Source organism: Sinocyclocheilus grahami, unplaced genomic scaffold (assembly GCF_001515645.1).
Source record: "Sinocyclocheilus grahami isolate Dianchi unplaced genomic scaffold, SAMN03320097.WGS_v1.1 scaffold718.1, whole genome shotgun sequence".
Taxonomy (NCBI): domain Eukaryota; kingdom Metazoa; phylum Chordata; class Actinopteri; order Cypriniformes; family Cyprinidae; genus Sinocyclocheilus; species Sinocyclocheilus grahami.
The window spans coordinates 192,056-206,208 of record NW_015505897.1 but is presented as its reverse complement, the minus strand read 5'-3'; the positions used below and the strand labels follow the sequence as shown (position 1 = coordinate 206,208).

Here is a 14,153-nt window from a genome sequence, read left to right as displayed (position 1 = left end):
TATATATATATATATATATACACACACACATTCTGAAAGGTGTATTTCTGGTAATATGATTTATGACTCGTGATAAGTGCTCTTTCTTGCTCTATGACATGGTTCATTCAATAAAAGCTGTTGGAGTGGGCTTCTGCAAAAATTATCTCCCATTTTTGCTTTAAAGGCTTATATTCTTATAGATTTAAAAGTATGAAATGTATCTAAACACCAGGAAATGTCTTTAAATTGAGTCCTGCATCCTAATCAGTTGTGTGCCATAGGGCTGCACTTTAGAATGCTTCTGCCCTTCGTCTCACCTCCAGCCGTTTAGCAAGACACAAACAGGAAGTTCAGCCAGGTGATGCTTTTCCTCATTAGTAGGGCGAATATTATTTTTAGTGCACTTTTCTTGGGAGCAATAATGTAAGGACATTTTTTTTTTTTCCTGGCAGTTGGTCACAAAAATAACCTAATAGACATTATAAGCCACTAACAAATTGACTGTTTTTTTTCAGAATTTCCCAGCATTTTGAAATTAAAGGGATTGTATACTCTATTACCTACCCTCAAGTTGTTCCAAACCTTTGAGATTCTTCTGTTAAACAAAAGAAAATTTTTTGGTTACCAAACAGTTGACAGCAGCCATTGACTTTCATGGAAGTCAATGGCTGCTGTCAACTGTTTGGTAACCAGCATTCTTCAAAATATCTTCCTTTGTGTTCAACAGAAGTAAGAAACTCATACAGGTTTTCAACAACATGAGGGTGAGTAATTAATGACAAAATTTTGGGGTTAACTATCCCTTTAAATTGTTTAGAAAATTGATAACGTAATCAGTCCTTTCCATTCAATGTCTACCCACCCTTCTACTTGTCTTTTTGCAGACAGGTGATATTACCTCTTTTTGTCATGAATATTCTTCTTCTTCACAGGCCTGGTGCAGAAGGTAGACAAACGATTGCCAGTTGCCAATGAATATCTGCTGCTATCAGGTGGAGCCAGGGAAGGTGTTCTTGACCTTAACCCAGAGGATCTAGGTGACTATGCTAAAGGTGTTGACTTTGATTTGGACTTCACTCTACTAGTGCCCGCTCTTAAACTGCATGACCGAAATCAGCCCGTGACGCTGGACATGCGGCATTCCCCACCATGCCATTCTTGGCTGAGCCTGCGCCTCTGCGACCCTGCGATGCTGACGCGTTGGAGTATCTGCTGTCAAGATGAGAAAACTAGAGAGAATAAAGATGTGGAAGATGAGGAGGAAGAAACTGAAGCAGTACGAGGCTCAATCCCATCCCTGCAACCTCCTCAATCATTAGATGGATGTTACTTCTCTCCGTTGCTGGTTGCCGATTGGTTCTGGAGTGTAGTTGGGACGGCGGTAGAAGAGTTGCGGAGAAATCCTCAAAGAGGGATTCCTGTTCCTGATTGTGTTGAGCGGAATGGTCCACTAACAACACTGATTCTTACTGCAGGAACTAGCCGTATCCTTTACGACTTGCTTCCAGTGGTGTCGTTTCGTGGCTGGCCGGCTGTCGCACAGGGCTGGCTCACGACCAACCATTTCTGGGATGGCAAAATAACGGAGGAGGAGGCCATCAGCGGGTTCTACTTGCTTCCTTGCTGTTCTCCAGCTGCCAGCCCCTCAACCAGACCTGACCGCGAATGGAGACTTGCCTTCTCCCGCAGTGAGGTTCAGCTAAAGAAATGCATGCCCTACCCAATGGCAAAAGCCTTCCAAGCAGCTAAAGCTGTACTGTCAAGACTATTAGCTCGCCCTCGCACCGGCCTTAGCCTCTACCACCTACGTACCTTGATGTTTTGGGCTTGTGATCGCTTGCCTACAACCTACCTTAGCTGTCTAGATCATGAGACTCCTGCACGGCTGTTCCTTGGTCTACTTGATGACTTGGCTCACTGCATTCTGGGCAAAAACTGTCCTAATTACTTCCTCCCTCAGTGCAACATGCTCGAGCACCTTACGGACAGTGCCGCCCTGTTAGTGGCACGAAAACTTGCACATTTACGTTCCGATCCTACAGAGCATTTAAGAGCCGCTTTGGAGCAGACACAACAGGCATGCCAACTCAAACGTGAGGCCGCAGTAGCTGTGAGCAATGGCCATGGGTTATCATCATCTACCCATGAACATGGTGCGGGATCACCACAGGACGACCGGCTAGCACAACGACTACAACAGCTGGTGACCGAAAACCTTGGCAAGTCTATTTCAGTCTTCCTCAACCCAGATGACGTTACACGCCCGCATTTCCGCATTGACGACAAGTTCTACTGAGTGGACTGAGCTGGTTTATACACTGCCCAGGGTACAGAAACCCTATACGACAGAACTTCTAGAAGACATAGTCATGTCACTGTGCTACTGTATTACCAAATAGTTAAATAGTCTTCACAGAGGGGTTTCTTCCCTCTGTTTGGCTCAACAAGACTGACAACAATCAAAGTTGCTTGACACTCCAATGAGGGATTGCATGAATTTCACAGGTGTCACAATGTCAGGGAGAACAAAATTTACAGGGGAAGGATAGATTTTAGTTAAGCGACTCGTATAAAATCGAAATTCAATTGCATCCTAAGTTTTTTTAGTTTTTTTTTACTTGCTACTCAATACTACTGAGAAAGGAAACTAGTATTTTCTGCTGTGTTCCACAGTAAATCCCAAGGGCAGTAGAACTAGAAAACCAACTAGGCCAAGGTACATTATGATGAAATCGAATGCAAATTTTTTTTTGTTGGTGTATGTGTGGAGAAGTTTGCAACTATTGATCACATAATCTTCTCTTACTTTAGTCTGTCAGTTACCCTGCTTTCTCCCTTTCTCAGGTACTTTTTTTCTTTTAACTGGTGAGTCTTGAGTTGTTCTACAGTCAAAAACAACAAAAGCAGAAAGTGAGAAAAAGATGAGGAATAACTCACAAATCTAGGCCTTGTCCTTTATGTATAAGAAGCTGTTGTACAGCCTGTAGAAACAATCTTTTTGAAACAAATGCTGTTCGAAGCTATTTTTTTGTTTACTTTTTTTAGATTCTTAAGTTAGATGCGGGTGATGGTCTATCACGTTTCAGAGACTCGTTGATAAGTAATAAGTTAAACTGACAAAACTGATTGATGCAGATTTTGTGTCTTCATGGTTCCTGATTGGATTCTAATCTGCACCTAAATAAGCAGTATGTGTTAGTGTTATTCTAAGGGCTTTTCTTTGTCAATCGTTGTTGCATATGTCTGGATAAAACTAAACATGGAAGATGCTTTGGAAAGTGGGATTTTGTGGGGATAAAGGTTTGCCAGCACTAAGTACTGGAATAATAGAAAGACAGATCCAGTGCGGGCAACAGAGGTTTAGAGAAAGGATTGAAGGAACGTGTATAGAGACAGAGGAATGCATCTCAGTGTTTTTTTGTGTTTGTGAAAGGGTCCTACAGTATCTCACTCTTGCATATTTGCATTGGTAGCTGTGGGAGGCAAAGATGGATGAAGAAAGTCAAACACGATGTCCACTGGATAGATTAGGCCGAACCAATGGGACTCCCGGGACTGTAGACATCTGCTCTCCCGTGCTCATTTTTGCTTTCCGTCTCATTCCTAAATCCTTCCCTCTTCATCGGCCTCCATCTCTGGCTGTTCTTGATCCATCTCTACCTCTTTGACTGTGCTCAAGGATTAAAGAACAATGTTACATGTGTATTCAGCATAAATCGCATTAGTGCCCTGTGGGAGTTGGCAGACCATTCGTGTGTGCTGCTGACATGGCTGCTGCACAAATACAGAGCAATCAGTAACAGCGTTGCCTTTGAATGACAGCAAAATGGTGAGGAATAGGCTTTTTCTAGTGAATTTCTCATTCCAATATGTGAGACGGGAGACGTGCTACTGAAAAGAGGTTGTATAGTGTTGCACATGGTACAGGTAGGCTTTTATACATAATGTCTGCTTCATGCCAAGGAAAAGACACCAAAGAGAGTTTAAAAGACTGATTGCTTAGATTAAATGTCATGAAGGAAAACGGATGTATCTCTATTGTATATTGTCAGGGTTTGACACTGTATACCTTAAAAGGCCTCTTTAGTTGGTTTAAATATTGTAAAATGCTTGAATCAATATTTGTAATGCTATTTTAAATGTTTTTTTGCATATATTGACCGTTGTTTAGCACAATGCCTGATATCAAATGAACAGTGGTACTATGCAAGATTTCAGAATCATCTCTATGAATGAGATATTAAGGCCTACCATTTCTGTGATCATTACCGAGTGTTTTATACAATGAATTCATTGGGGAAAAAATTAATGTTCCTGCCTCAGGGCATGATAAAATGTTCCAGACGCATTTCAGGTGAATCTGAAGGAAGCCAAAGCACATAATTTTCTTTCCCAACTTTTTAATGATGTGGTCCCAGTGTTTCATTTTCTGACAGCAATAGTCCCTTGTGTCATGCTGTTGTGTACAAACGTTTTTTTGCCCTGCTCAAGCGGAAAAGAAAATACTAATGTAAACAACTTATTTTACCTCTTGAATTAATCTTGTCGTCAACCCAAATTCCCTGAATGGAAATGGAACGATGCATATTTAAATGGTACCAAATATTTAGATATTCCATATCATTTCTCTAACGTGCCTCAGAAAGCTTTTTTTTATAATAAATGTGCTGGGGGTGGGGGGAAATTGCCCTCTGTGTAATCATGTGTGATGATGCTGGTCGTAGCATGAAATAAAACATTACATCTATGAGGATTTGTACCGTTTATATTTAATATCTATAAATGCTGCTCATCTCAGATCTCAAAGATATTATCTGTACTCTAACTAAAGGCCAATTTCAGTCCGGTTAAATGCATTTCTATATTATATAATTTTGTAATAACAAATAAGTTTTTGTGTATTTGTGACTATAGACTTGCTCTGCTGGGCAAACTATCTGTGTGCTGGGCTAAAACATGCTAGCCTAAGTTTGCAGGTATCACACCTAAAAACAAAGTGCATTTGTGCTGCAGAATTTGAAGGTGTATTAAATAAGGTTTAGAATTAAAAGGCAGATTAATCCTACAAAAAAAAAAAAAATCTTGAAGTTTCGGTGCCCTCTCCATGTGAAATATAATGTTGGTCCAACAGAGGATGCTGTTTGACTACAAAGTGTTAGCTTGAACTGCAAGCATTCTTTCTGTACCCATTCTAGATGTCACTGTAACAGCCATATCTCTGCTCAGTCTCACTACACATTATTCTGTATTTGTACATAGATATATGCACAGGAGATTCCAAAAGAGTCCACATTGAAGATCTTTTCTTTTCATTTAAGATTGAAAATTAAGTTTTAGGATTTGAAATGCATGAAAACCAAGATAAGTTATTATATTAAATGCAGAAGAATTAAGATTCTGTACAATTTCTACATCACCAATCAGATGTAGTTTGTGGTGTTTACCATGTTAAGTCTGGAATAAAGCTGGGATAACATGGATTTGCAGGATTTGCACAAACTTGTGGAGTCCATGCCAGCTTGAGTGGTGCTGTCTTTCAAGCGAAAGGGAGACGTACCAAGACATTTCAACTTCCCCTCAAATTACTCCACTAATATAATTTGTGATTTTTGTATTTTGTACATTATCAAAGAACATTTTCACTTAAGTTCCGCGAGTTCAAGCACTCTCAAAAACTCCCATAATAATCTCTAAAGCTGTTTACACTGTGAAATTAATATCTTACTTGCATTCATACATCTTCACTTTGTTGTTTCTGATGAGAGAATTAGCCAGAGAATTCAATCAACTAGCGCGCGCGGTTACGAAACGTCTCGGTTGCGTATGGTAACCCTCGTTCCCTGAAGGAGGGAACGGAGACGTCACGTCGTGACCGACGAACTGGGATATCTCTTCGATAGACCAATCTACTTCGAGTGTAAACTAAACGAGCCAATGCACATTGGCATGCAATTATTGCATCCAGCTGCCGCTGACCACCCGGCCGCTCAGCAGTAGTACAGCAACCGTGGCAATGGGACGTGATGTCTCCGTTCCCTCCTTCAGGGAACGAGGGTTACCATACATAACCGAGATGTTCCCTTTCAGTCGGTCACTACGAGTCACGTTGTGACCGACGAATTGGGATCCTTACCAAAGCGCCATGGTGCTGCCCCTTCCAGTGCCCTGTGCGACAGCGCTCTCTCCCACCTTCAATACCACGACTGAGGTGCCCTTGAGCAAGGCACCAAACCCCCAACTGCTCCCTGGGCGCCGCAGCATAAATGGCTGCCCACTGCTTCGGGTGTGTGTTCACGGTGTGTGTGTGTGTGTGTGTGTGTTCACTGCTGTGTGTGTGCACTTAGGATGGGTTAAATGCAGAGCACTAATTTCTAGTATGGGTCACCATACTTGGCCACACGTCACGTCACTTTCCTCACTTGCAAGTCGCTTTGGAGAAAAGCGTCTGCTAAATGAATAAATGCTAACTGAAATCAGTGTATTAAAAATGCAGGTATTCAGATTCTTAGTTCTTAGAGATGGAGTGTTATGATTTTAATAGCTTAACAAAAAGCTGAAGTAGAAACTTTGATTGAATTTATCGGTTATCTAATTCAACATCACATACACAATCTTTGAAGGTTTTAATTTGTCCATATGCATTTACATGTTGGCAGACAGTTTTATCCAAAGTGACTTGCATTGCATTCAAGGTGTACATTTTATCAGTTCATGCATTCCTTGTGGATCAAACCAATGACACTGGTGAAGACACATCCACATTCACTGCCAATCAGGTAAACTCTTCATTTGTTTGCAACTGCCTTAAATGTTCGGTAACAGTACACTCTAAAACATGCTGGGTTAAATGTTAAATACAACCCAGTGCTGGGTAAAATAGGGACAAACTATTTTTGACCCAGCGGTTGGGTTACTAAACATTTAACCCAACCGCTGGGTCAAAACAGCCCAATTGCTGGGTTTGTCCCTATTTTACCTAGCACTGGGTTGTATTTAACCCAGTATTTTTTAGAGTGTAGTTATAGGTGTTGCAGAACCCATCTAAACAACTTCAAAACTTGTGTTTCAAAATTGTTAGCATTCCAACAGCTCGGATAAAAGTACAGAGCTTGTGACATTATGAATTTCTATTTGTCAGCTCAACACCTGTGATTGGCTAAAATAATGTTATGTGGCAGCTGATGGAAATGCATCAATTCAGCAAATTCATTAAAAGAGATGTCTCTTGCATTTAATTGTTTTTCATACAGTGGGTAAGGTTATTTGTAACTAAAACATTTTTGTCTCGTGCCATGCTACTCACAAATAAAAGGCATTTCTTCTTGCAATTAGCGATGTTTTCTTGTAACACAGTGCAAAAGTTTCTTGCCATCCTCATCCTAAACAGATTTCTTGGACTACACTACTCACCTTATAGCAAATTTCCAATCTTGCAATATAGATGCATGCTCTAGGCCTGCCTTAGCTCTTTATGCTGACAACAGGCCATTAGCACTATCTGTTTTTTTTCCCTTCTATGTCTAGCCACAGAGTGTCAGCTTTGTTACCTGTTCGGGGACTGGGCCAGAACTGAGCCCTGGGCATTCTGAGTAATTAGGCTACTGTGTAACTTGAACTCCACTCATAGAGATCAAATTACTTGACCAATATTAGTGTAGTTCATTTTCCTGTGCTCTATATGTATTTGAATAGTTTGCCTCTACTTCTTTAACTCTTCTAAGCTTAAGGACTGTTATTTATTGATAATGATAATGAAACAAATGTTTACCTAGGGATGTAATTAAATGTTACATTTAAATACAATTTTAATAATGTTGTCATTTATAATATCTAGTCTATTATTTACCCATAATCTATAGAGCACATCTATTTCACATACTGTTTTGTCATTTTTCTTTCACCATGGTAGATGGAGATACTTGTGTTTTTCCACCTCCACAGCAATGTTTCTCTCTTTCACTCCCTCAACAACTAATTCGCTCCATCCATCTTTCATCCTTCTCTATTTCCACCCAAGCCCCCCTTCATCCGTCTCTTTTCCCTCTCTCTCTCTCTCTCTCTCTCTCTGTTTTACCCCCCTGCTCTTTTACTGCTCTACATTTATCTCCATTAGAGATGCACATGTAATAATAGTGAGGGTCTGAGAGGAAGAGAAAATCGTTCATCGCTTTCTTTTACTTTCTCTCTGTTTACTATGAAAACAAAAAGACACAACAAGGCATGGAGGCTTTCTTACATGAGACTTAAACTTATACTGTAATCCTTTCTTATTTTCCCCTTGTAACCTTATTTAGCTCTGTCTCGCCTCTCGTACTCAGTGGTTCTCCACTTTAGTTTTGTTATCATTATTTCACAGTTTTCATTAGATTTTGTGGAATTTTCCTATCAAGGAAGTTTGAAGGTGTTATGAATCACTGTCCTTCAGCCTCCCCTGAGGAATATTGTGCTGGTATTACATTTAATGCATGCGTGTGTCTTGTTTATAGATCTTTACATTTCTTTCAGTCAGACTTTTGCTCTGTTCCAACACCTAGTGAATATTTAAGCTATCATAGGCACTGCTCCAGAAGGTAGGCATCTTAATTACACTGCCTTCTAAAACTCAGCCAAAATCTAAGGCTTTGTCACATGTATCCTTTATGGAGGAGACAATCCCATAATGCAGTGTGATGAGATTGCCAGTTTTTTTCCCATCAAAGTCAGAGAAATGTTTAAAAATGGTCATGCTCACCAAGACTGCATTTATTTGAGCAATAATACAGTACAAACTGTAATATTGTAATATATTATAATATATTATTGCAAAAACAACTGTTTTGTGTTTTAATATATTTTAAAATAACATTTATTCCTGTGATGGGAAAGCTGACCTAGTGAATATTTAAGCTATCATAGGCACTGCTCCAGAAGGTAGGCATCTTAATTACACTGCCTTCTAAAACTCAGCCAAAATCTAAGGCTTTGTCACATGTATCCTTTATGGAGGAGACAATCCCATAATGCAGTGTGATGAGATTGCCAGCTTTTTTCCCATCAAAGTCAGAGAAATGTTTAAAAATGGTCATGCTCACCAAGACTGCATTTATTTGAGCAATAATACAGTACAAACTGTAATATTGTAATATATTATAATATATTATTGCAAAAACAACTGTTTTGTGTTTTAATATATTTTAAAATAACATTTATTCCTGTGATGGGAAAGCTGAAAAAAAAATACAATATACAATTTTTAGCATCCATATAGTATGTAAGAATGCAAAATCTTTACTGTCACCTATGATGATCAGTTTAATGCATTCTTGCATTAAACTGATGCAAGAATGCATATATATATATATATATATATGTGTGTATATATATAAAGTGTGTGTTTGTGTTAAAATTATAATTAAAGACTTTTTAAAAAAAAAAGATGAAGACAAGTAAAGACAAAAATAAATTTTTTAGCGCAATAGTAATCTATACTATGTATATTTATGTTTACACTCTAAAAAATGCTGGGTTAAATATAACCCAGCGCTGGGTTAAAAATTGACAAACTCAGCTATTGGGTTGTTTTGAATCCAACCGCTGGGTCAAAAAAACCCAATAGCTGGGTTTGTCCCTTTTTAACCCAGCATTTTTTAGAGTGTATAAGAATATATTTATTGTGAGGATACATGGAGTGGCAGCCTATGTTGAATGTTTCACATTACTCATTTATAAAATTGTAATTTATAACAATTACAAAAAAAACAGCAGAACCTCTTTTGTGTGTTCGTGTTTACAATCTGAAAAACACGTGCCTATCTTGTTTTATCCAATTACATTATACCTAGCTGCTGTGGGCCCTGATTGGTGGTCAGGGGTCATGTGATGGAGATAAGATAAGAAAAGGGTGGAAGGCATTAGTGATGAGCATAGTGACATGGATAATTTCTTCCACTGAATGCAATTAAAGTTTATTGATCGAGATGTTGCCCATCTCTCCCTGTCCTGGGATGTTATTCTGTAGGTTACTCTCACGCAGTCTCTCTCTCTCTCCTTGTGATTGCTTGCTTTTGGCAGTCTCATCTCTTCCCATTGTTTTCCTAGGGGACAAAATGGGACTTATTTGAATTACATTTCCTCTGTTTTTCTACTGCCTGGCCCACTGTCAGCCCATCTGTAGTTACTAAGTTAATTTACTCAGTTGCTGGATAAACTCATACCTTGTCTTATCTGTATCTCGCCAGCACTGACTGATGCAACTCTCCAGCGTTTCCTCCAGGACTTTATAGTCCATGTGCGAGTCACCATTAATATAGCTTTGTCATTTCATAGGGCTTCATTTATTCAGGCTATCCATATAATAATTAAATGTATACTGAGTTATTTTGGTTTAAGCTAGGTTTACACTGTGTTTCAGCGCGTTGATATGGGAAGAGCGCATCCACAACAGGATCACACATTCTGACTATAGCACGCAATAACTGCATCATTTTGTACATATATAAGTTGTAATATTATGTTTATGTTGTATTAATATTAATCTCAGGATGCATTTCCTTGAGTTAAATAAGCTGCCAGCAAAACGCTTCAGTTTACCGTGTTCATTCAGCTCTTCAGCTTCAGCACGCGCAGCTCAAACGGCTGCTATTTAAAACAGTGGTATTAATTTGTTACTTTTTCAAAATCATTGATACATTATTAATAACAACAACCACTTGTATTTTTCTCTTATTATTTTCATCAACAATATGGTTTAGTAATTAAAATAATTTAATTATTGTCCGTGCAGAGGCTATTCTGTTTTATTGATCTGTGGCGCATTCATTTTGATTCTTTACACATGTAATGATGTCCAGTGACTTGTTTGCATTATTTATGCATAATTTTATTTATTTGTAAGACTTTTTTATGACTAAATTTGGTAATGGGAGAGTAAAAATATTTTTAAAACGTACACCGTTCAAACTAGGCTGCTTATGTTGAAGTGTTTGGGATGTGGCTTTTAATGATGAGACCTTTTTTGTATTCAGGCTCTCAAAAAGTATATAACATAGTATAGATTTATCGGCCAACATATCGGTTATCGGCTTTCAAAAATAAAGAATAATCGGTTATCGGTATCGGCCAAAATTTTCATATCGGTGCATCCCTATTAAAATGTATGCTACTCTACCATTACAATTTGTTTTTATTAAAACGAGTACTTTTTAAAGCAAAAACATCAAGTGACAGTAAAGACTTAAAAATGATAACATTTTATTTGCAAATAAATACTGTCCATTTGAACTTTCTGTTAGTCAAATAATTCTGAAAAAGAAAATCACAGTTTCCACAAAAATATATAGCAGCGCAACCATTATCAACTGATAAAGATATTACATATAGCAAAGCCTGCCCTAGCAGAACACCCTAGCATAGTGGCATGGGCAAGCATCTCTAACATTTTCTTCAGAAATGGAAAAATAAAAATAATGTGATAGAAAATAGCTGTTTTTAGTCAACATAACATGAATTTATGCTATTAAAATGATGAATTGCAGGGTTTTATTAAGATATTTTGTGCACAAAACGAGTTTAACCAAGACCGCTGAGCATCCAAGGATCTTCTCATTTATTTACAGATGTTCAGGCGAGATTTGGGTAGTGTGGTATGAATGTAAAGTTGAGGCTGAGGAGGGCAGTGTGTCTGTACTGCTTATTAGTTCCTGCTTGCTTGAGTGTGAGTTTAAGACTTCATTATCCTCCCGAGGAGAGGGTGCTGAGACATGAAGCGTCAGCCTCTGCCTTCTGTTGCTCCCATCGCCAGAGTCACATTAGACATACCACAGAGAATACTCACGCACCACGCGCACGCACCATTTGCCTTCTGCTGTCGAGATGAAGGCAAGGGAATACTACTCGTCCAGCTTAAACGCATACACATTCACACCTTTTACTTCTATTAAGTTCTGAGAAACTCCAGTGAATATTCTGACAGACACTTCAGTGATTACGGTCTCATCTTGTCTCTATTGGGGTTAATTAAGTTGAAGTTTTAATTACTGATTCTGAGACTACAAGATGTTTAATGCAAAATTGCTTGTGAAGCATATGAGCTCTGGACTGATTGAGCTGCGACACTCAAGCGGGTGACAGGGTTGAGTCTGTGCTGTGTCAGTATGTGTGTTCATTGATAACCTCGAGAATTTCTGTTTTTCAGTGTTACTTTAATCTTTAATTTATATTCCTTTATATTAAATCTAATTTCTTATCTATTTTCATAATTACATACACTGATGTGTTCATATAGCCATGGCTAATCAAATGCTCAGGTTCATCCAATTTGTAGATTTTGTTTGCTTGCTTGCTTGTTTTGTAGTTCTGTCATGACAACTCTCGGAGGGATATGGTAATGTACATGACAATGGTAATGTATTTGGTCTTGGCAGAATAGATCTGCTGCTGCTGCTGCGGCAGAGAAAGTACAGAGACTTGCTACTGCCAATACATCCACAACATGCTGCTGTGAGCATGTAAGAAATGCTGCTGCTGCACATATATATGAATAACCCCCATAGCATACATGATCACCCCATAGCAGATCTATACAGGTGGAGCTGGGGAAGGTGGAGGGTTTCTAGAGTGCGCTGCAAACTGCTACCACAAACATTAGCTAAATATTTGAATGTCGAGCAGTGAGCTCATTGGCTACCAATACAGGAGATAACCAATCAGCTGTGACATGTGATAATGATGTCATGTCATACTGAGTTAGGTCTATCGGACTGCGCCATCTAGAGTTTCATGCCAGAACTTTGTATTTGTATTTGTCCATTAAAGGGGTCATAAAATGTTGCTAAAAAGAACATTATTTTGAGTATTTGGTGTAATGAAATGTGTTTATGCGGTTTAAGGTAAAAAAAAACAAAATTTTCCACATACTGTACATTATTGTTTCTCCTCTATACCCGCCTTTCTGAAACATACATTTTTGCAAAGCTCATCGCTCTGAAAAGCAAGGTGTGCTGTGATTGGCCAGCTATCCAGTGCATTATGATTGGCCAAATACCTCAAGCGTGTGATGGAAATTGTACGCCCCTACCATACTGTGATGATGCCCTGTCCGGCCGGAGCGATGATTCAAAAACATGAAAACCCATTATAAACGAGGCATTTATTGCATCCAGTGGGGACATAATTATGGATTATAATGACTTATACTGTCTTTTTACGTGTTGTGTTGCATCGCGCCGCGTAAACATAAAACCATGTCTGCATTCGTGATCGGAGAAATTACAAACAACAAGCCCTACTCTACACTGCTCAAAAAAACTCGCTTTAAATATAAAAAATATAAAAACTCTTTAAATATAAAAAACGTACTTACGTGAGTTAGAACAGCCGGCATTGTAGTCTACTCTACCAGGATCAGGAAACAGTCCTTCATAAAATGTGCTGCACACATCTGAATATTTGGGTTGAAGTGTTCTGGAACAGTGTTGTAAATACAACTTAACCACTGATTTCTAGTCGTGTCCATTTTTGGAAGGCCAAACAAAGTAATTTTGCTTTCACAACGAAACACAGCGTCACACACGGCGGCCTAGAGTGAGTAGAGGCCGGGGGCTAGAGTGAGCAGAGCCGGCGGGCTTGAGAACGGCGCGGCCAGCGGATTCGATGAAGAAGCGTCCGGAGGGCTTGCAGCAACCACATGTGACACCCCGGGCTGGACTCCACTTTGTCCACGGTGAAAGACGATCCGATGATCCACAGCGCAAAGTTGATGTATTTCCTTAGCGACCAGCACGGATCAGCTCCAGGCATGACGAAGCGGATATCGTCCTCTTTTGGAAGACCAAACAAAGTAGTTTCGCTTTCACAACGAAGCACACAGCGCCTTCAAGACATGGCGGCGGCAGCAACAATACTACAGCGAGAATAAAAGTTACGCCTTCTTTCTTTGCGTGAACATTTGGGTGACGTTATGCAAATCTTCCCACATCGTGACGTAGACATGTGGGGGCGTGTTAGAACGAGCTGTTTTAGGTAGGCTTGGTTCACTCTTAACTTTAAAATATCTCTTTGGATTTGAGACTTTAGTCTTTGCAACTTTACAGATCTTCTTTATGCACCAAGAGCTTGTAACACTCCAAAGAGAAAGGAAAAAATTTAAATCGTATCATATGACCCCTTTAACATCAAAAGCAATTTTTACCAAT

At 39.1% G+C, this 14,153-nt stretch overlaps 1 protein-coding gene across 3 annotated transcripts in view; it reads left to right on the top strand.

Moving 5' to 3' along the window:
- The window catches only part of LOC107560290 (protein MB21D2-like), a 23,656-nt gene extending 18,924 nt beyond the window's left edge, over positions 1-4,732 (top strand). For all 3 annotated transcript variants that reach the window (XM_016244429.1, XM_016244428.1, XM_016244430.1), the window contains exon 3: positions 915-4,732. In XM_016244429.1, the coding sequence (XP_016099915.1) occupies positions 915-2,278 (1,364 nt within the window). In that variant the 3' untranslated portion in view covers positions 2,279-4,732. The remainder of the gene's footprint in view (positions 1-914) is intronic.
- Positions 4,733-14,153: the final 9,421 nt, after the last annotated feature.